General features: G+C 47.8%; 1 protein-coding gene across 2 annotated transcripts in view; it reads right to left on the bottom strand.

The window, feature by feature from the left end:
* NOVA2 (NOVA alternative splicing regulator 2) overlaps window positions 1-16,690 on the bottom strand; it is a 70,404-nt gene that overhangs the window by 3,523 nt on the left and 50,191 nt on the right. For both annotated transcript variants that reach the window (XM_083455503.1, XM_083455504.1), the window contains exon 3: window positions 9,300-9,466. In XM_083455503.1, coding sequence (XP_083311629.1) covers window positions 9,300-9,466 — 167 coding nt within the window. The remainder of the gene's footprint in view (window positions 1-9,299; window positions 9,467-16,690) is intronic.

Below are 16,690 nucleotides of genomic sequence, written 5' to 3'. Positions count from 1 at the left end.
TGGGAAACCATTATAATTTATTTAAGAGACCACTGTAAGCAGATGAAAACATGAGCAGGATTTTAATCTCACTTGTAATGTAACAAACTCTATGGAGAATATGGATGGATATAAAATATAGATTTGATATTATATGCGGTTGAAAACGCTGACGTGGGGGGAGGTCTCGAGATTCAGAGAAATCTCTGTATAGGGAGAGGTATTTGGTTTTGTTATGAATCTATATTTGAAAAATCAAGTGAAAACTATTTTTAAAAAATAAACATAGGAGTAAATGCTATAGATTGAACTGAGCCAGCCTGATCTCATACCCAACCATCACCATAAGGTCCCAAGAGTGGGTTACAACAATATTATAATAATAATAATAATAATAATAATAATAATAATATTCAAATCAGTTAGAACAATTTGCATTTTAAAACCTGCAAATATACCTCAGCGGCCACGGTAAAGAGATTCACCTTCAGAATCTGATGAAAGCTCTGCAAGGAAGGCACCATCGTGGTTTTCTATGCTTTCCTAAAGACTGAAGTCCTAACTCACCTGCCTGCCATTAATTCCACAAACTCCACCCCTCCTTATTTATGTATTTATGAACTTTCCCCGCCGTGACCTTATTTGCCATCCAGGGGGGGGGGGAAATGCATATAGTCTATCAGTGCAAAGGAAGGAGATTATTCAGCACCACGGAGAGCAACAGCCCCGAACCCTCACATTCAAATGCTGGTCTTCATCTGCTCTCAGGAAAAGTTGGGTCCAGCAAGTTCAGGGTGGTTGTGTTCACCCAACTACCCTAATAGCTCCTGAAGGAGGGGCAACCCAGATTCTTCCAGGAGCACCCAGCGTGAGACTGTTCTAGGTCACTTAGAGGAGGTTAAGGGGTGATATGATAGCCATGTTCAAATATATAAAAGGATGTCACATAGAGGAGGGAGAAAGGTTGTTTTCTGCTGCTCCAGAGAAGCGGACACGGAGCAATGGATCCAAACTACAAGAAAGAAGATTCCACCTAAACATTAGGAAGAACTTCCTAACAGTAAGAGCTGTTCGACAGTGGAATTTGCTGCCAAGGCGTGTGGTGGAGTCTCCTTCTTTGGAGGTCTTTAAGCAGAGGCTTGACAACCATATGTCAGGAGTGCTCTGATGGTGTTTCCTGCTTGGCAGGGGGTTGGACTCGATGGCCCTTGGGGTCTCTTCCAACTCTATGATTCTATGATTCTATGGCCAGTGGTTTCTTTCCCTCTGCTCTTATGAGTTGGAGTTATTGTGTTCATATATTTGTAGAAGGATTCATAGGAAGGGACCCCAGGGATCATCGAATCAATGCTCCTGTAGTGCAATAATAATACACCTGTCTCATATATCCCGCATTATCACCACGATGCGCTAACCAACTGAGCTACCCAGGAGTTAAAGTGAGACAGCCTGGATTTGGCTCCAGGCAACCTAGCCAGTGGCGGGTGGCGCTGTAGGTTAAACCACTGAGATTAGGGCTTGCCAATCAGAAGGTCGGCGGTTCGAATTCCCGCGATGGGGGGGGGGACTCCCGTTGCTCGGTCCCTGCTCCTGCCAACCTAGCAGTTCGAAAGCACACCAGTGCAAGTAGATAAATAGGTACCACTCCGGCGGGAAGGTAAACGGCGTTTCCATGCGCTGCTCTGGTTTGCCAGAAGCGGATTAGTCATGCTGGCCACATGACCCGGAAGATGTACGCCGGCTCCCTCGGCCAATAAAGTGAGATGAGCGCCACAACCCCAGAGTCGGTCATGACTGGACCTAATGGTCCGGGGTCCCTTTACCTTTATCCTAGCCTTAGGAGAAACTGAGGCATGCACACACGAAGAAGAAGAAGAAGAAGAAGAAGAAGAAGAAGAAGAAGAAGAAGAAGAAGAAGAAGAAGAAGAATTTGGATTTGATATCCCGTTTTATCACTACCCTAAGGAGTCTCAAAGCAGCTAACAATCTCCTCTCCCCTCCTTCCCCACAACAAACACTCTGTGAGGTGAGTGAGGCTGAGAGACTTCAAAAAAGTATGACTAGCCCAAGGACACCCAGCAGCTGCATGTGGAGGAGCGGGGAAGTGAACCCAGTTCACCAGATTACGAGTCCACTGCTCTTAACCTGCTCTGCTTACAGCCAGGGCTCTGAGCTAAGAAGAAAACAGGGGAAAGGAGAATCAGAATTCTGACTCCCCTTGGGAATCAAATTCTGGAACCTACATGAAATATGCAGCCTAGGACTCACAGCTGTCCATGGAGGCGCAGGTCAATTCTGTGTCCAGGGCAGCTGTCTGCCGGCTCCATCTGGTACGCAGGCTGAGACCCTCCCTGCCCACAGACTTTCTCGCCAGAGTGGTGCATGCTCTACTTATCTCCTGCTTGGACTGCTGCAATTCGCTCTGCGTGGGGCTACCTTTGAAGGTGACCCAGAAACTGCAACTAATCCAGAATGCGGCAGCTAGACTGGTGACTGGGAGCAGCCACCAGGACCATATAACACCAGTCCTGAAAGACCTACATTGGCTCCCAATTCAAATTGTTGGTGCTCAATTCAAAGTGTTTAAAGCCCTAAACAGCCTTGGTCCTGTATACCTGAAGGAGCATCTCCACCCCCATCATTCTGCCGGGCACTGAGGTCCAGCGCCGAGGGTCTTCTGGCAGTTCCCTCACTGCGAGAAGTGAGGTTACAGGGAACCAGGCACAGGGCATTCTCAGTAGTGGCGCCCACCCTGTAGAATGCCCTCCCATCAGATGTAAAGAAAATAAACAACTACCTGACTTTTAGAAGGCAGCCTTTTTAATGTTTTTAATGTCTGATGTTTTATTGTGTTTGTAATATTTTGTTGGAAGCTGCCCAGAGTGGCTGGGGAAACGTAGCCAGATGGGCAGGGTATAAGTAATCTTCCAAGGAGTTAAGGCCCTCTCCCGAAATTTTATTCAGTAACTCCACTGGCTTCTGAGATTCCTACAGGCGCTGCTCCCAACCAGCCTAAGAGATTTTCACAACCACGAAATCCAGAAGCTTGCCTTTTCTCATTAAAATAATAACAACGAAAGGGAGATTAATTCTGAGTAGCTGTGCAGGCAATGCCGCATTCCGTTCTTATGCAGAATTATACCCCAAAATAAAGAGCGAGGGGCAAGGAAGGAGAGGAAATGCCATGAAATGTGTGGGGGAACAAGACAAGCATTTTGGGCATGGGTATGGAAGTGAGAGCTGGACCATCAAGAAGGCTGATCGCCGAATAAGTGATGCTTTTGAATTCTGGTGCTGGAGGAGACTCTTGAGAGTCCCATGGACTGCAAGAAGATCAAACCTCTCCATTCTGAAGGAAATCAGCCCTGAGTGCTCACTGGAAGGACAGATCCTGAAGCTGAGGCTCCAATACTTTGGCCAGCTCATGAGAAGAGAAGACTCCCTGGAAAAGACCCTAATGCTGGGAAAGATGGAGGGCACAAGGAGAAGGAGACGACAGAGGACGAGATGGTTGGACAGTGTTCTCGAAGCTACCAGCATGAGTTTGACCAAACTGCAGGAGGCAGTGGAAGACAGGAGTGCCTGGCGTGCTCTGGTCCAGGGGGTCACGAAGAGTCGGACACGACTATACGGCTAAACAACAACAAAAAAGGCAAACTAAGGCCCGGGGGCCGGATCCGGCCCAATCGCCTTCTCAATCCGACCCACGGAGGGTCCGGGAATCAGCATGTTTTTACATGAGTAGAATGTGCCCTTTTATTTAAAATGCATCTCTGGGTTATTTATGGGGCCTGCCTGGTGCTTTTACATGAGCAGAATGTGTGCTTTTATTTAAAATGCAGCTCTGGGTTATTTGCGGGACATAGGAATTCGTTCATTCCCCCCCCCCCAAAAAAAAATATAGTCCGGTTCCCCACAAGGTCTAAGGGACAGTGGACCTGCTGAAAAAGCTTGCTGAGCCCTGATTTGGGGCTTCCTTTCCAGTAAGCCTGCTCTGGTTTTGGAGATTTCAACAGACTTTGCCGAACGGTTGGAAGGCAGCAGCCGAAGATGATGCGAGGAAAGTTGGCACATGGGGCGGAGGGGGAGGGGGTGGAAGAGTGGGTGTTCACAGAGATGGCTTCAGGGGCTTTCTGACGGAGAGGGAGGGGTCTTCTCAACCCTGGCCACCCCAATGCCTTTATATAACCGCCGAGAAAGCAGAAAGCCGTCCAGATTTAGCAAGGAAATGCTCTTATGTAATCGAGCGGCAGGCACCTCCCGATATCCATCGCCTCGTCCAACCCAGAGTGCAAGGGCGCTGGATTAGTGGCAAGGGGACCGGGAGAGAGCAGGGAACCAGAGGAGAAAGTCTTTCTCTGCTGGCAGCCGGGTGCTTTACCCGAACTCCGGGGAAAGCCATGTAATCTGTGAATTGTCTCCTCCAGGCAGGAGGACCCGGCCAGCTCTGAAAATAGATGTTGAAGACACTCCTGTGGTCAAAGAGCCCCCCTGGGGGCAGAAAACCTGACCCAGATGACATTAACAAAGCTCCACAATTCTGGTCATCGCTGTATGTGCCCCCCGCTGCCCCCACCCCAGGCACAAATGCAATGAGTACAAAAAGCAAGGAGTTTGAAGATGGGGAGACAGATGATGGAATATTTCAGGCATCCCCAAACTCGGCCCTCCAGCTGTTTTGGTACTACAACTCCCATCATCTCTAGCTAACAAGACCAGTGGTCAGGGATGATGGGAATTGTGGTCCCAAAGCAGCTGGATGGGTAAGTTTGGGGGTGCCTGGACTATCTCCAGGTGACAGCATGCTTTGAAGGCACTATTGAAGAGGACAATTTCCTTCCTTCCTTCCTTCCTTCCTTCCTTCCTTCCTTCCTTCCCATCTATCTATCATCATCATCATCACCATCATAAATTTTATTTATACCCCGCCCTCCCCGGCCAGAGCTGGGCTCAGGGCGGCTAACACCAGTAAAATTACAAAAAAAACATAATGGGGGGGGGGGGAAACAAAACAAAACAATTGAAAATGCAGCCTCATTTTAAAAGTAGCCCATGGATCAAAACCATAGGGGAGGGAAAACATAAGGGTCAGACTGAGTCCAAACCAAAGGCCAGGCAGAACAGCTCTGTCTTGCAGGCCCTGAGGAAAGATGTCAAGTCCCACAGGGCCCTGGTCTCTTGTGACAGAGCGTTCTACCAAGTCGGGCCCAGTACTGAAAAGGCCCTGGCCCTAGTTGAGACCAATCTAACCACCTTGTGACCTGGGACCTCCAAAATGTTGCCATTTGTGGACCTTAAGGTCCTCTGCAGGGCATACCAGGAGAGGCAGACCCGTAGGTACGTGGGTCCTAGGCCGCATAGGGCTTTAAAGGTCAAAACCAGCATCTTAAACCTGACCCTGTACTCCACCGGGAGCCAGTGCAGTTGGTAAAGCACTGGATGAATGTGATCCTGCAGCGAGGACCCCGTAAGGAGCCTTGCTGAGGCATTCTGCACCCGCTGGAGTTTCTGGGTCAGCTTCAAGGGCAGCCCCACGTAGAGCGAGTTACAATAATCAAGCCTGGAGGTGACCGTCGCGTGGATCACAGTGGCTAGGTCAGGGCGAGAAAGGTAAGGGACCAACTGCTTAATACAGCGGAGATGGAAAAATGCCACCTTTGTTGTGGCTGCAACCTGCTCCTCCATGGAAAGGGAGGCGTTGAAGGTTACACCCAAGCTCTTGACAGAAGGCGCTGGCACTAAGTGAGCCCCCGCAAGAGATGGAAGTTGGTACCCCAACCCCATGTCATCCCGACCCAGCCAGAGCACTTCTAGTGTCTGGGTTTGCGGCGTCTGGGAGCCGAAACGTTCAAGAACTAAGCTGTTCGGAAACCAAGTTACGACTGTAACCAGGAACAAGGCCGCCAAATATTTGGGGAGGGGTGTAGTGTTCTGCTGACCAGTAATCTGGGGTTGGCCGCAATGGCCCGGCCAAATTTGTAGACCCCCCAGACAGAAGCATCCCTTCTACCTTTGGAAGGGCATCAGTCCTCATCCGCTAGTTTACCGTATTTTTCGCTCTATAAGACGCACCAGACCACAAGACGCACCTAGTTTTTGGAGGAGGAAAACAAGAAAAATAATATTCTGAATCTCAGAAGCCAGAATAGCAAGAGGGATCGCTGCGCAGTGAAAGCAGCAATCCCTCTTGCTGCTCTGGCTTCTGGGATAGCTGCGCAGCCTGCATTCGCTCCATAAGACGCACACACATTTCCCCTTACTTTTTAGGAGGGAAAAAGTGAGTCTTATAGAGCAAAAAATACGGTAACTCATAAGCACTCTGAGCGACCTGCCCCAATTTGTGTCCTATTTCCAGATACTTTAGTGCTAAAATTAGTCTCTCATGAAATCCTTGCTGTGACATCCTTGCAGGTAGCCGTTCAGACTGACACCTCGCTGCTTCTGCTCTAGTCATCAGGCTGACCTCTCCTAGGGACCATGTCAAATTGCAGCGCTCCATCTACCCCAGTGCTGTCTTCTCTGACTGGCAACAGCTCTTCTGCAGGCTTTCAAAGGAGACATGATCAGCCCTACTGATCTGGTGTCACAAGAGACTAGGGCCCTGCGGGACTTGACATCTTTCTGCAAGGCCTGCAAGACAGAGCAGTTCCACCAGGCCTTCGGCCAAGGCGCAGTCTGACCCCCTCCTTTGGCAATCCTCACAGAACTTCTAGCCCAATGGTTGCCATTAATTTCATTGGAATTAATTTTATAATGAAATGATTTTAGAATGTTTTATCGTTTTACGGTTGTTAGCCGCTCTGAGCCCGGCTTCGGCTGGGGAGGGCGGGATATAAATAAAAATTATTATTATTATTATTATTATTATTACTTGGTGAGGTGCTGCTGGAAATTAAACCAGAGACTTTATGTGTTCAAAGGACACTGAGCCCGTTTTCCCTCCTTTGCCATTTCTGTCAAGGCCTTCAATCCTTTTCTTTTTAAAAATCTTAGTTACCGTATTTTTCGTCCCATAGGATGCTCCGTCCCATAGGACGCACCTAGTTTTTTTGGGGGGAAATAAAGGAAAAAAAATTCCCCTTTATTTCCCCCCCCCAAAACCAGGTCAGGGAAACCAAACCAGGTCGGGGAACAGCGGTATGGCAGCGCTCCGCCTCCCTGCTGTCCCCCGAGCTTGTGGGGCTGGCCGATGTCTGCCCGGCGCGAGGGGCGCTCTGCTTCAGGGCGTCCCATGCGCCGGGCGGCAGACTGCTATCTGCAGCGTGGGGAGCCCTGAGGGAACTCCCGCAGGCTCCCCAGGCTTGCTGATAGCTTCCTGAAGCCTGGATAGCGAGAGGGGTCGGTGCACACCGACCCCTCTCGCTCTCCAAGCTTCAGCGAAAGCCTGTATTCGCCCCATAGGATGCACATAGATTTCCCCTTCATTTTTGGAGGGGAAAAAGTGCGTCCTATAGGGCGAAAAATACGGTACTTGTTCAGCTTTAAATGAGACTATCCTAAGACCTCAAGGACAATACCCTGATATTTAAAACAAACATTTGAAATAATTTTACTATCCACCAGCACCAGTAATAGCCATTATTTTTTCTAGGGGTTGTGAATGAAACAGCTCACATTTCTATTTTGCATGAAAATTTTCATTTTCATTTTCATTCAGTTGCATTTTCTTTTTTCTTTTCTTATATATGTTTGACGCCAAACAAACCGCGTATCATTGTGTTCGTCAGCCGCCCCGAGAACCTTCTTAAAGGTGCGTGAAATGCTTCAAATGAAATAAGCAAATAAAACCAGGCGTCTTCTAGTCTCAACTCTGTTTGCTGGGCTAGCCCGACTTGGCATAAGACAGTTCTAGATGTGAACATTTTTTTGTGGGGGGGGGGAGGCATTCCCTCCCAGCTTCTCAAGAAAAGACCCTTCCTCGCCTGTCAGGGGTGACAGGATTCCTGTTTCATTGTCCCTTATTCTACCAGCCACATAAACTCTCCCTTCCATATTCTCCCCCCCCCCCCGCCCAACCCTCCCTCTGTCATAATCCTTGTTTTCAGCTTTCAGCCCAAAGCCGCCTTCCCTTCGCTGTGCCATGGCAACGGCACAACCGACTGACAATGGAAAGCTGTCGGACGGGCCAGCCTCTTGCACACACAACAACCTCAAGTGGGAGAAAGACACCCCCACCCCCACCAGGGCTCTTTTGAGCCAAACCCTCCCTTGGTTAAGAGGAAAGGGTCTATTGGGGGAAATATAAATGCAGTCTTCCTGCATGCTGTCAGCACCCTTGATAGATAATATAGATATAGAGATATAGAGATATAGAGATATAGAGATATAGATATATATATATAGAGAGAGAGAGAGAGAGAGAGATGATAGATAGATATAGATTAGAGAGAGAGAGAGAGAGAGAGAGAGATAGATAGATAGATGATAGATAGATGATAGATAGATAGATAGATAGATGATAGATAGATGATAGATAGATATAGATGAGAGAGAGAGAGAATGATCGATAGCTAGATAGCTAGATAGCTAGATAGCTAGATATAGATTGAGAGAGAGAGAGAGAGAGAGAGAGAGAGAGAGAGAGAATGATAGATAGATGATAGATAGATGATTGATTGATTGATTGATTGATAGATAGATAGATATAAATTAGAGAGAGAGAGAGAGATGATCTATCAGATAGATCTATCATCTATCTGATAGATATATATAGAGAGAGAGCGAGAGAGAGAGAGAATGATAGATAGATATAGATGATAGATAGATATAGATAGATAGATGATAGATAGCTATCTAGCTAGCTAGCTAGATAGATAGATAGATAGAACTGTACGCCGGCTCCCTCGGCCAATAAAGCGAGATGAGCGCCGCAACCCCAGAGTTGGTCACGACTGGACCTAATGATCAGGGGTCCCTTTACCTTTTTAACTTAGCGGAAAGGGGATGTGGGTGGCGCTGTGGTCTAAACCACTGAGCCTCTTGGGCTTGCCGATCGGAAGTTCGGTGGTTCGAATCCCCGCAACGGGGTGAGCTCCCGTTGCTCGGTCCCTGCTCCTGCCAACCTAGCAGTTCGAAAGCACACCAGTGCAAGTAGATAAATAGGTACCGCTCTGGCGGGAAAGTAAACGGTGTTTCCGTGCGCTGCTCTGGTTCGCCAGAAGCGGCTTAGTCATGCTGGCCACATGACCTGGAAGCTGTACGCCGGCTCCCTCGGCCAGTAAAACGAGATGAGCACCGCAACCCCACAGTCGGCCACGACTGGAAGCTCCCAGCTCCCAACCCCTCTAACAAACAAGCGATTGGCTCCCGCGCTCGCTCACCTGCTTGGCTCGGTCAGGATTCATGGTTGTCTGAGGCTGCAGGATATTGACCGATTCCGGCTTCACTACGGACTGGGGGATCTCCCGGACCTTTTCGGCGATGAAGTTGTGGACGGCGTTGAGGGCTTCCGCTGTGCCTTGAACCAGACACACGCGCTCCGTGGTCCCTGCATTGGGGAGAAAACAATTAAGAGGTTTTTAAGTGGAGTTTCGGGGGCTGCAAGATGATGACCCCACAGGTGGGGCTGGCCTGAGGCCTGGGTCTCCTTGCTGGCCCTAGTAGGACCAACTTGGCCAGTTAGCTCTGGTGATCATCTGATGTCTACTGACTGGGTTTTTGTTGCTGTTTTCTTGTCCCCCCCCCCAAAAAAAATAACCCCTGAATTTTAGAATTTTATTGATATTGATGCTGCATTTTATGTTGTATTCTATGCTGTTTTATGCTGTTTTCAAGTCGTATTTTAATCAGTGTTTTATACAGTGGTACCTCAGGTTACATACGCTTCAGGTTACAGACTCCGCTAACCCAGAAATAGTGCTTCAGGTTAAGAACTTTGCTTCAGGATGAGAACAGAAATCGTGCGGCGGCAGCAGCAGGAGGCCCCATTAGCTAAAGTGGTGCTTCAGGTTAAGAACAGTTTCAGGTTAAGAACAGACCTCCAGAACGAATTAAGTACTTAACCTGAGGTACCATTGTATTTGCTGTTAGCTGTCAGTTAAAAACTGAGCCCAGTTTTTAAACCGGGAAGGCGGTGTATAAATATTTATTATTATTATTATTATTATTATTATTATTATTATTATTATTCTCTCAGCTGAAAGAAGGAGGGTACAAGGAATGGAAGGTAAGACAGACAAACAGACAGACAGACTGTGTTCTGGTAAGGAGGAGGAGATTGACAAGGGAATAGGAGGAAGGCACTTTAGTGCAGAAGACTGAGAACAAGTGAGTAACAGAAGATGCCTTATACCAGTTTGGGCTAATTGTCCATTTGTTTATTTATAATTATTTTAAAATGTACCACCCGCTCTTTCTTAAAATATCACCAGGCCGCTTACAACGTATTACATGCAATTTTAAATGCCAGTCTTTAAATATCTATAAAACCTAATTCAAAACATCCATGAAACATCAGTAGATGCTGGCTGGTTTAAAGGGAAAAATCATCTTGCGAAGGCCTGGCTAGATGGCCCAGTTTTTAAAGGACACTCAAAAGAAGGCAGGGACGGTTCCTGGTGAGCATCTATAGGCAGGGAGTTCCACCGGACAGGCTTTAGGTCAGTATTGTCTCCTCTGGTGAGGAGGTGTCATGCTTTGAGCACTACAAATACTAACAGACTACAAATGTTATAATAATAATAAATAATGAATTTTATTTATACCCCACCCTCCCCGGCCAGAGCCGGGCTCAGGGTGGCTAACACCAGTAAAATTACAATAAAAACATAATGGGGGGGGGGACCAATTTAAAATACAGGTTAAAATACAATTTAAAATGCAGCCTCATTTTAAAAGTAGCCTATGGATCAAAACCATAAGGGGAGGGAAACATAAGGGTCAGACTGAGTCCAAACCAAAGGCCAGGCAGAACAGCTCCGTCTTGCAGGCCCCGTGGAAAGATGTCAAGTCCCGCAGGGCCCTGGTCTCTTGGAACAGAGCATTCCACCAAGTCGGGGCCAGTACTGAAAAGGCCCTGGCCCTAGTTGAGACCAATCTAGCCACCTTGCGACCTGGGACCTCCAAAATGTTGTCATATGTGGACCTTAAGGTCCTCTGCAGGGCATACCAGGAGAGGCGGTCCCGTAGGTACGTGGATCCTAAGCCGCCTAGGGCTTTAAAGGTCAAAACCAGCACCTTAAACCTGACCCTGTACTCCACCAGGAGCCAGGGCAGTTGGTAAAGCACTGGGTGAATGTGATCCCACAGCGAGGACCCTGTAAGGAGCCTCGCCATGGCTTTCTGCACCCGCTGGAGTTTCTGGGTCAGCTTCAAGGGCAGCCCCGTGTAGAGCGAGTTACAATAATCAAGCCGTCGCAATAATCACTGTGGCTAGATCAGGGCGAGAAAGGTATGGTGTGGAGTGCTTCTCTTATTTATACCCCGCCCTCCCCTGGTGTTTCCTGCTTGGCAGGGGGTTGGACTCGATGGCCCTTGTGGTCTCTTCCAACTCTATGATTCTATGATTCTTCCAGGTTCTCTCCAGCCAGCTACACCCTCTTTTGGAATATTCTATTAGTGATGTCTGGAAGTGAAAGCTGGACCATAAAGAAGGCTGATCGCCGAAGAACTGATGCTTTTGAATTATGGTGCTGGAGGAGACTCTTGAGAGTCCCATGGACTGCAAGAAGATCAAACCTCTCCATTCTGAAGGAAATCAGCCCTGAGTGCTCACTGGAAGGGCAGATCCTGAAGCTGAGGCTCCAGTACTTTGGCCACCTCATGAGAAGAGAAGACTCCCTGGAAATGATGTTGGGAAAGATGGAGGGCACAAGGAGAAGGGGACGACAGAGGACGAGATGGTTGGACAGTGTTCTGTAAGCTACCAGCATGAGTTTGACCAAACTGTGGGAGGCAGTGGAAGACAGGAGTGCCTGGCATGCTCTGGTCCAGGGGGTCACGAAGAGTCAGACACAACTAAACGACTAAACAATAACAACAACAACAAATTCCATTCCCCTTTCTGAACCCCCTGTACTCCAGAAACTCAGCAGGATTTAGTGCTTTACTGCACCTCCAGTTTTTTTTGAAGTTTCCCCCAAACACACATGCACACACCCTGAAAGGCAGGAGGAAATAAGGAAGGGGAGGAAACCTTTAAAATGTTTCCTTGGAGAAAACCAAGGGCAGAAAAATGAGAGGATGCAGCTTGAATGCTGACAGTCAGGCTTAACAGGTATGGTGGGAGCTGTTGAGGAGCTTCTGAGATGTTTCCCCCTTGCTAAAAGGCGATGGAAAATCAGAGGGCAGAGCCTCAAGGACATTCCCCGAGAGGAAAATGGTAGTGCACTTGGTAAGTATCGCGGGGGCCACCACCAAGCAGCCACGCCAGATGAAGAAAGCGCAAGGAGAAAGCACACACACTACTGAAGAAACCCGGGAAAGCAGGAAAACACAAGAAAAGATTTTCAAGCACTTTATACCAGGAGGGGTGGGGGTGGGGGATAAAAGAGAACCTATTAAAAAATGAAGGAAATCTCTACAGACAATAATACCACAGAAAAAGAAGAAAGAGGCAAAACTATTAACCAAAGATAAGGCTAGCGATAAAAAAAAAATGGAGGTAATTTGCCCACAGAGAAAAGTCTGTGCCAACAGTCAGGGCAGATCGGGGGGGGAGGGGGGGAGAGACACACACAGGGGGGGGGTCCTTCCACTGTAAGAGATAGCAAAAGACCTGAAAGGTCCATCCCATCAAGTGGCAATGAGTCCCCCTGTTCACTTGATGTCCTCCAGGCCACTCTGACAAATGGCAGCCATTCACTCCTCTGGGTGGGAGGCCTTATACAAAGTTGGACAGCTATTGAATCACAGACTCATAGAGCTGGAGGGGACCACAAGGGCCATCTAGTCCAACCCCCCTGCAGTTCAGGAATATTTTGTACCACGTGGGGCTCGAACCCATGAACCTGAGAATAAGCTTCTCACCCTCTACTGACTGAGCGCTCTCTCAGAACCTGAGACTTTCTGCAAGCGAAGTGTGTCCTCTGCTGCACAGCTAGAGGCCTTCCTCTTCCTGTCAGACAAGACACCAAGGAGGAGAAATATTTCTTAAACTATGGGACTCCTTCCCAGAAAAGGCAGCAACAGCCACCAAGTGAGATGGCTTTAAAAGGACTGGAGAAATTCATTAAAAAGGAACTAAACTATGTTGGAAAGGCGAAGAGACAGTGGGAACGTTCACACACATGTGGTGGGGTTGTAAAAAAGCTAAAGAGTATTGGGAGATGGTATATTCGGAGATAAAAAGGATGTTAAAGCTCTCATTCCAAAACAAAACCAAAAACCCAGAGATGATCTTATTGAATATTATAGAGGGTGAAATGAATAGAATAGAATAGAATAGAATAGAATAGAATAGAATCATAGAGTTGGAAGAGACCACAAGGGCCATCGAGTCCAACCCCCTGCCAAGCAGGAAACACCACCAGAGCACTCCTGACATATGGTTGTCAAGCCTCTGCTTAAAGACCTCCAAAGAAGGAGACTCCACCACACTCCTTGGCAGCAAATTCCACTGTCAAACAGCTCTTACTGTCAGGAAGTTCTTCCTAATGTTTAGGTGGAATCTTCTTTCTTGTAGTTTGGATCCATTGCTCCGTGTCCGCTTCTCTGGAGCAGCAGAAAACAACCTTTCTCCCTCCTCTATGTGACATCCTTTTATATATTTGAACATGGCTATCATATCACCCCTTAACCTCCTCTTCTCCAGGCTAAACATTCCTAAGAAAGTACTTGATCTCTCTTCCTATACACAACGGCAGCGGCCACAATTATTTATGCTCAAAGGTGGAAGGACAAAAAAGTCATATGAAAGAAGAATGGCGGAACAAGTTAATAGAATATTCAGAATTAGCAATGTTGACTGCAAGGACAAGGAATCAGGATATAAGAGAGGAGTGGGAATACTTTGGTGAATGCTTAAAGAAATATAATACAGTCATACCTCATGATATGTTTGCTTCTTGTTACGTGTTTTCGGGTTGCGCACCACGGCAAACCCGGAAGTATCGGAACGGATTACTTCCGGGTTTCGCCGCTCGTGCAGAAGCGCTAAATTGTGTCACGCGCTTGCGCAGACGCACCGCTTCTGTTTGCGGACGCTGCGGGTTGCGGACGTGCCTCCATCATGGATTACCGTATTTTTCGCTCTATAAGACGCACCAGACCACAAGATGCACCTAGTTTTTGGAGGCGGAAAACAAGAAGAAAATTATTCTGAATCTCAGAAGCCAGAACAGCAAGAGGGATCGCTGCGCAGTGAAAGCAGCAATCCCTCTTGCTGTTCTGGCTTCTGGGATAGCTGCGCAGCCTGCTTTCGCTCCATATGACGCACACACATTTCCCCTTACTTTTTAGGAGGGAAAAAGTGAGTCTTATAGAGCAAAAAATACAGTACATCCGCAACCCGAGGTTCCACTGTAACCAAATTATTTGCAAGTAAGGCTAGATATATGAGCAGCAGGTAGAAACCACTAGAAGAGGGGTGGTAATTAAGGAGATGCAGCTCAACAAGAACCCATGGATGGATGTGTGGGGAAGTCAAAGAATACAGACTGGTGACTGGGAGCGGCCGCCGAGACCACATGACACCAGTCTTGAAAGACCTACATTGGCTCCCGGTACGTTTCTGAGCACAATTCAAAGTGTTGGTGCTGACCTTTAAAGCCCTAAACGGCCTCAAAGGCCCAGTATACCTGAAGGAGCATCTCCACCCCCTCGTTCTGCCTGGACACTGAGGTCCAGTGCAGAGGGCCTTCTGGCAGTTCCCTCATTGTGAGAAGCAAAGCTACAGGGAACCAGGCAGAGGGCCTTCTCGGTAGTGGCGCCCGCCCTGCGGAACGCCCTCCCACCAGATATCAAGGAAATAAACAACTATCTGATTTTTAGAAGGCATCTGAAGGCAACCCTGTTTAGGGAAGTTTCCATGTTTGATGTTTTATGTGTTTTTAATGTACTGTTGGAAGCCGCCCAGAGTGGCTGGGGAGGCCCGGCCAGATGGACAGGGTATTATTATTATTATTATTATTATTATTATTATTATTATTTGTAACACATGAGCACTTGAAGGTGCCTTGGGTAGTGAGTCAGATCCCTGGTCCTTCTGGCCCATTACTGATGGTGGGAGCATCAACAGATCAAGGCCTTTGTCTACCTGCTGCCTTTCAGAGGTTCTGGAATACAACTCCCATAATCTCCAGGGTCTGATGGGATTTGTAGTCCAAATAAATTGTTGTTGTTGTTATGTGATAAGTGATGGTAACTGTAAAATTATGGAAAACGTATATTCTTTTAAGAAAGAGGATTGGGCAGATTTGTGGAGGAGAGGGCTATTGATGGTCTGATAGCAGAAAGTGAGGAGGAATTAAAGAACCTTTTAATGAGGATGAAAGAGGAGAGTGCAAAATATGGTCTGAGGCTCAACATCAAAAAAAAACGAAGATCATGGCCACTGGTCCCATCACCTCCTGGCAAATCGAAGGGGAAGAAATGGAGGCAGTGAGAGATTTTACTTTCTTGGGCTCCATGATCACTGCAGATGGTGACAGCAGCCACGAAATTAAAAGACGCCTGCTTCTTGGGAGGAAAGCAATGACAAACCTAGACAGCATCTTAAAAAGCAGAGACATCACCTTGCCAACAAAGGTCCGTATAGTAAAAGCTATGGTTTTCCCAGTAGTGATGTATGGAAGTGAGAGCTGGACCATCAAGAAGGCTGATCACCAAAGAATGGATGCTTTTAAATTATGGTGCTGGAGGAGACTCTTGAGAGTCCCATGGACTGCAAGAAGATCAAACCTCTCCATCCTTAAGGAAATCAGCCCTGGGTGCTCACTGGAAGGACAGATCCTGAAGCTGAGACTCCAAGATTTTGGCCACCTCATGAGAAGAGAAGACTCCCTGGAAAAGACCCTGATGTTGGGAAAGATGGAGGGCACAAGGAGAAGGGGACGACAGTGGACGAGATGGTGGGACAGTGTTCTCGAAGCTACCAGCATGAGTTTGACCAAACTGCGGGAGGCAGTGGAAGACAGGAGGGCCTGGCGTGCTCTGGTCCAGGGGGTCACGAAGAGTCGGACACGACTAAACAAGTAAACAACAACAACAACAGCCATGGAGGCTATGTTCTGCTTCTACAATAAGAGGCCTCTGAAGTTGGTGGAAGCCACAAAGGCCTCTTGTACTCAGATATTGCTTGCTGGTTTCCTGCAGATGGCCGCTGCTGCCTGCATCACAGGTTTAAAAGCCCAGGGGTACCCAGAAGCCCCCAATGTCTGCAGAAAAACAGGGGTCTGGGAGGTGGCCCCTCGATTGCAACCAGAAGTCTTTTCTGTCCCATCTCCCCTGCTAGCTGGTCCTTAGAAAATTGTGCTGGCTGCTGCGATTCGTAAAAAGCAAAGACTGGACTCCTGTCCTTAGACGGCTATTTATAAAAATGCAGCCTGCCTTTTATCGCATCGACTGAGGGGAGAGAGTGAGCAAGCAAGTATCAGAGGGTGTGTGTGTGTGTGTGTGTACATAGGAACAAAAAACGGGGAATATTTTAGGCCACCTGAGAAGGCCAAGCGCCAGCACCATGGATACCAGAAGGCTGAGTGCTCACATTCTCCAACACAACACACACACACACACACACACAGAGAGAGAGAGAGAGAGAGAGAGAGAGAGAGCA

The sequence above is a fragment of the Podarcis tiliguerta genome (assembly GCF_965153285.1).
Source record: "Podarcis tiliguerta genome assembly, chromosome: 8".
Classification (NCBI taxonomy): Eukaryota; Metazoa; Chordata; class Lepidosauria; order Squamata; family Lacertidae; genus Podarcis; species Podarcis tiliguerta.
Note: the sequence above shows the minus strand (reverse complement) of the source record. Positions and strands in the feature narration are given on the sequence as shown.